The sequence below is a fragment of the Nestor notabilis genome, unplaced genomic scaffold (genome assembly GCF_000696875.1).
Source record: "Nestor notabilis isolate BGI_N333 unplaced genomic scaffold, ASM69687v1 scaffold21542, whole genome shotgun sequence".
Taxonomy (NCBI): domain Eukaryota; kingdom Metazoa; phylum Chordata; class Aves; order Psittaciformes; family Psittacidae; genus Nestor; species Nestor notabilis.
Genome location: NW_009920029.1, coordinates 747 through 6,213, shown reverse-complemented (window position 1 = coordinate 6,213; position 5,467 = coordinate 747). Strand labels below are relative to the sequence as shown.

Genomic DNA, 5,467 nt, shown 5'->3' with positions numbered 1-5,467 from the left:
GCCAAGAGTGAAGCAGGCAGGTGTGGGATTGGGGGCAGGCTCCAAGGTGGGCGCCTGCCAACAGCAACCACAAGGCAGCTCTTGACTTCCCCCACGCTCAAAGGGATCATTGTGTAGGGGGGGGGAGAAAGAAAGAAAGAGAGATGCAGGTTGGGTCTTTTAAACCCCGCAGTGACAGGGAGAGAAAGGGGAGGGAGGCAGATGCCAAAGCACGCCCGGGATGCACATCCCCGGCGCTGGGATGAGCCCTCTCCCATGGTGGAGAAGGCAGGAGCCATCCTGTGCCCTGGGGGAGCAGCACGCCCAGCACCCTCATGACAAACCTGGCTCACATCCGTGAAGTTTCCGTGCCCCAAACAGCCATTGCTGCCGCTGCCGAAGGTCATGATTATCCCCCTGTCTGGAAAAGCAGAAGGAAGTTGTGTTACTGGCATATATATGAGGTCCTGCAAGGCACACAAAGCTTGTGGGGACGGCTGTGGCTCCCAGGACCCACTCTGGTCCCTTCCAACCCAAACTGTTCTATGCTTGTACGATTCCATAACTTGCTGCAGGGGCCGGAAGCCTTTAGTGAGCTTCCAGAAAGCAGCGGCCGCAATGTGCTGTAACAACTCACCAAACAAAGAGCAGATGATAGCAGAGAGCTGAGATAACATTATTGCAGCTGTGTAACTCCACAGTGTGTCAAGGTGTTAAACACACAGAGGCACTCACTGAGCAGCCACCCAGCAGAGGGGAGGCAGGAAATGCCATGGAGACATAGGACAAACCCGTGCCTGTGGAGTTTGCCTATTGCACGTCTGTCATTTGCTGCCCTAATCCACAGCAGAAGTGCAAACAGGGCTCCCAGAGGACCATTGGGAGGGCTTTGCTCTACAAACAGAGCTGGTGTGTGTGCTCCTCTGCCAGCCAGAATGCTTCCTGGCCTGCTCTAAGGGGCCTTCAGACCTTGTTTTCCTATAGCTGAGGACAGCCAGCCCTGCAGGAGCTCACTCTGACTTCTCACTGCAACACCAGTCACTGCTGGTCACTGCCTGTGCCTACATCACGCTCACAGGGTATGTGACAAAGCCAGAACTTCCCAGATGCTCTTCACACTGCAGTCCCCACAGTACGGGTCAGTTCTGGCTTCAGGTGACCAGCCAGGACAACAAAAAGACGAGATCTGTGGCCCTCCCCACACCACACATACCTCTGGGACCAAGCTGACCAACGTGGCATCATAGGAGGACCATGTCTGTCATTTCTGCCCCCACCTGATGTTACATGAGAGGCCACACGGACCTTCCTGTCATCCCACCCCAGCATCTCTGGGGTTCCTCTCTGTGCTGGCTCCCCAGGCAGTTACACTGCATTTGCAAGCCAGATGCCATGCAGAGGGATGTGGGACTCAGGGAAGCGAAGGCAGGAGGCAGCAGCTCACCTGTGAGGCAGGCTGTGAAGAGATCACCACAGGACACGTGTTTGATGGTCACACCAGACTGACCCTCCAGAAAGCGGGACACAAACTGAGGCTGAAGCTGCTCGGTGGCTCCAGGGAGGGAAGGGCCTCCTGCAGCACCCATCGGGGGAGCCTGGTGGACAGAAGCTGTGTCATCTGCTGTGGGGTTGGAGACCTAAGACGAGCCCCTTCCCACAGTGTTACCCACACCCTGTGCTGGAGGCCACAGTGCCAGAGCCTATGCAGTGAGCAGAAGTGTGTCCTCCTCAGAACTCACACATCTGAAGCCATCGGTCACCATCACTCACCTCCCACATGATGAGCCTCCCTGATTTGGTGACCCCGGCCTTCTGTGTCCTGCCTGCAGACACCTGCACCACCTCAGTGTTAAGCATGGGCAGGCGCAGGGGGGTGGTGATCCCGCTCCCCCACGTGTAGATGGATGACAGAGGAGGAGGGATTCCTGTCCTAGCTGAGCCTCCTCGAACACCTACAGATCATAGAGAACTCATCAACATGGATCCCTGCCTCGCTTCCCATAGGAAAAGAAGAGACACCAGCCAGTCTGGGTGCCAGCATAGCTGCCTGCCAGCTATGCATTGCCAGAGCAGTGCCCGGGCCAAGGCTGGCAAGGGGCTGCTGCAGAGCTCCCAGCCAGGGCTGGGAACAGGTCCTTGTATTTATACCAGAACTGAGGGAAGTGGCACCATGACAGCTCTATCCTAATTGTTATCAATGCCAGCTGCATCAGGACATCCTCCTCAGCACCCCCCAGCTCATTCCCAGCCTTTGCTGGGAACAGCAGAAACTAGGTTCAAATCCTAGAAGAGGCAGCTGAAGAAAGAGCGCTGCTTGGTCCCCGAGGTGCCCATGGGTTTCTCCAGGGCTCAGGGAATGTGACTTCTCTTAAACTTCCTCTCTCCAGAAGCTCAAGTGCCTCTCTGACCCCCCGTCATCGAAAGGAAAGGGTCCTTCCAAATGGAGCTGAGTGGAACACACCATGCCAGGACTCACCCCTCGGCCTGGCACTGCTCACTCGTCCCCCCGTCCGGCTGTGGGTCACCGCTGGCACTGGAGCCAAGGGTTTTTCAGGCCTGCCAAACCAAAATCCAGCCCTTAGCGTCAGCTTGGTTCAGAGGGCCTGCAGAGCCCTGGATCACAGAAGGTCTGGGCAGGGCTACAGCATAAGCCATGGCTGAATAGCCTCGGTAGGTGCTTTAAAGCACCCGGAGAGGGGAGTTGGCATCACTTGGCTTCCCCCTGAACTCACAACTCTGTTCACTGTGATGACAAGCTCATACCTGCCATGGCACCTGCTATGGCCTCGAGCTGCTGGGCCAGGCTTGGCCTGCAGCAGCTGCACATTGGCTAACACGGGAGAGTTGCATGGGGAAATGCTCTCTCTGGAGCTCAGTGAGCAGGTCAGACACGTGAGAGCTGTGGCAGCCCGTCCCAAGGCACACAAAGGTGGCAGCTTCACTTGCCTTCTCATTTTGACACTGCCCACATCAGTGTAGAGGTTCAGAAGGGGCCGAATGCAGATGGCCTGGGCCATGATCTCATTCAGCTGGGGCCGCTTGGAAGGATCCAGGTTCAGCATGCTAAGGATGAGCTGGCGCAGGTCGGGGCTGTATCTGTCTGATATTGGGGCAAACGTTCCACTCATGATCTTCAGTACCAAGGCAGGAAGATTCTGGAGAGAAAACAAGAGACACATACAGTCTCCGGGTGGTCAGAGGCGAGGCTGAGGAGCAGGAAGCTCTCAGCACTGCCCTCTGCCTTCACACCTCCAGGCTCAGTGAGAAGAGTGATCCAAGCATACATTTTCACCTCCCTGAGAGGCCACAGCTCCCTGTGCTGTGTGTAAACCATGTCCCTCTTACCGCAGCTTCGAAAGCCCTCTTGAGGCTGGCGAGTTCATACAGCACACAGCCCAAAGCCCAGATATCACTCTTCTGGTTGTAAGGCTTCCCTTCACAGAGCTCTGGGGAGATGTAGCACGGGGTTCCCACAACCTACAGGAGACAAATTTACCATGCTGCTGGGAAACTGGGGCAGCAAGGTGAAAAGAGAAAGGCTCAGTTTAGAGCACAGCACGCAGGCTGATGAAAGCACCACCAACCAAAGCTTATGGAGCTGAGCTTTTTGTTCCCTGGTGTCAACATCTGCTTGAGAATCTCAGTAAAAAACATGAGGATTTGCCTTTCTGGTGACCTCCCTTGCTCATATAGAGATTACCTCTAATTTTGCTCTTAATCACTGGAGAGAATCAGAGCCTGGAGCAATGAGTGCGATACAAATGTCTACTCAGATTAGACCAGGTGGGGAATGGTACTCAGGCAGAGAGAGGAGATTAAGTCAAGTCAGGACAGCGAGGCACTAGCAGGGATTTTGTTGCCAAGTATGTGTCAGACAAGCCCTCAAACACCACCCCTCCCACTGTGACAGCGGGAGGAACCCTGTCTCCCCTCACCAGTGGGCCCAGACACCCCACCCTCTCCAGGTTTGGGAGGAAAGGTCTTCCTCACCTAGCTGCAGCCCAAAGAGCTGCAGGAAACTTGAGCGTGAAGACATCAGCTTGAGTAAACTCCGTGGAACAAAGCAGCATCGTGGCAGTAGGATGTGGCCTCCTGCAAGTGTGCTACATCCAACCTCACTGCCAGCTTCCAAGTGACTATCCTGAGCCAAGCCCAGAGTTTCCAGCTGCCTGCTGTGGTGGCAAGTAGCTCCCCTGCAGAGCCAGACCACTCACCGTGTAGGCTTTGCTCTTGCTGCTCAAGATTTTGGAGATACCAAAGTCTCCGATCTTGACAATCATGCGGTGCTTGTCCAAGAGGATGTTCTGAGTCTTCAGGTCACGGTGCAGGATCTGCTTAGTGTGCACGTGGTGGAGAGCCAGAAGGATCTGCACGAAGAAGTGCAGGATGGTGTCCTCATCCAGCAAGGAGTTGCAGCGCTTATGAATAAACTCTGCTAATGTGCCCCCTGTGAAGAACAATGAAAGGCTATCAGCAAGGGTGGCTGCACAAACCTAGCCTCAAATCCAGTGGGATTTAGCCACAGCATCTTAACAAGTCAAGCACATCCTGGTGGGACATGAAGCACGTGCTCCTGAGACCATGCAGAGAACAACAGCAGCACAGTTGGTGGGACAACGAAACGGCAAAAGAGAAGTCACTGTTGACATATTGTCAAAGGCAGCAGGAAAAGAAACACTAAAATTACAGCTCTTGGAGGAGGACACAAACCTCAAGAGCAGAACAAGATAAGCCTGTTCCGCAGAAGGGAACTCTTGCAGTCCAAGAGGCCACGTGGCACGGAGAGGCCCCTGTTGAGAAGGGGAGGTGCAGATTCAGGGCTCACGTACAGCTTCTCACAAACCTTAATGCAAATGTTGATTTCATCTGAAACTCCACAGCAGACCTCGTTAGAAATCACACCTTCCCACACAGAGCTGAGGGACCAGCAGCGTGGCCGAGAGCTGACACAGGGAAATGTGTGTGAAACCTAAGCCAAAGGCAGACGGCAGCACGCTTACTGGTGACAGAGGTGCTAGAAATCTCTTTGTTTTGGATATAATTAACATGCATAAGGCATAGAATCAGAGAATCATGGAATGGGTTGGGTTGGGAGGGACCTTAAAGCTCATCCAGTTCCAACCCCTGCCCCGGGCAGGGACACCTTCCACTAGAGCAGGTTGCTCCAAGCCCCTGTGTCCAACCTGGCCTTGAACACTGCCAGGGATGGGGCAGCCACAGCTCCTCTGGGCACCCTGTGCCAGCGCCTCAGTCACTTGGCTTATGGTCAACTTGGTGTCCACCAGGACCTCCAGATCCTTCTCATCATGAGAGATATGGTTAGACTTTGAGGGGACACAAAGCTTGACCCAAGCAAGTGCTTGCCATCCCATGGCCCTGCCGAGGACAAGGGACATCAGGGCCCACCTGGGGCGTACTCCATGGCGATCATGAGCGCCTTGTCCTCCAGGAAGTTCTCGTAGTACTCGATGACGTTGGGGTGGCTGAG

At 54.8% G+C, this 5,467-nt stretch overlaps 1 protein-coding gene across 1 annotated transcript in view; it reads right to left on the bottom strand.

Moving 5' to 3' along the window:
* The window catches only part of NEK8 (NIMA-related kinase 8), a gene marked incomplete at its 5' end in the record, with an annotated part of 9,935 nt that overhangs the window by 3,951 nt on the left and 517 nt on the right, over positions 1 to 5,467 (bottom strand). The window contains 8 exons of the mRNA XM_010010504.1: positions 324 to 400; positions 1,424 to 1,574; positions 1,750 to 1,931; positions 2,456 to 2,535; positions 2,926 to 3,134; positions 3,325 to 3,456; positions 4,194 to 4,426; positions 5,386 to 5,467. The exon at positions 5,386 to 5,467 is cut by the window's right edge and continues 1 nt beyond it. Of these exons, the coding sequence (XP_010008806.1) occupies positions 324 to 400; positions 1,424 to 1,574; positions 1,750 to 1,931; positions 2,456 to 2,535; positions 2,926 to 3,134; positions 3,325 to 3,456; positions 4,194 to 4,426; positions 5,386 to 5,467 (1,146 nt within the window). The remainder of the gene's footprint in view (positions 1 to 323; positions 401 to 1,423; positions 1,575 to 1,749; positions 1,932 to 2,455; positions 2,536 to 2,925; positions 3,135 to 3,324; positions 3,457 to 4,193; positions 4,427 to 5,385) is intronic.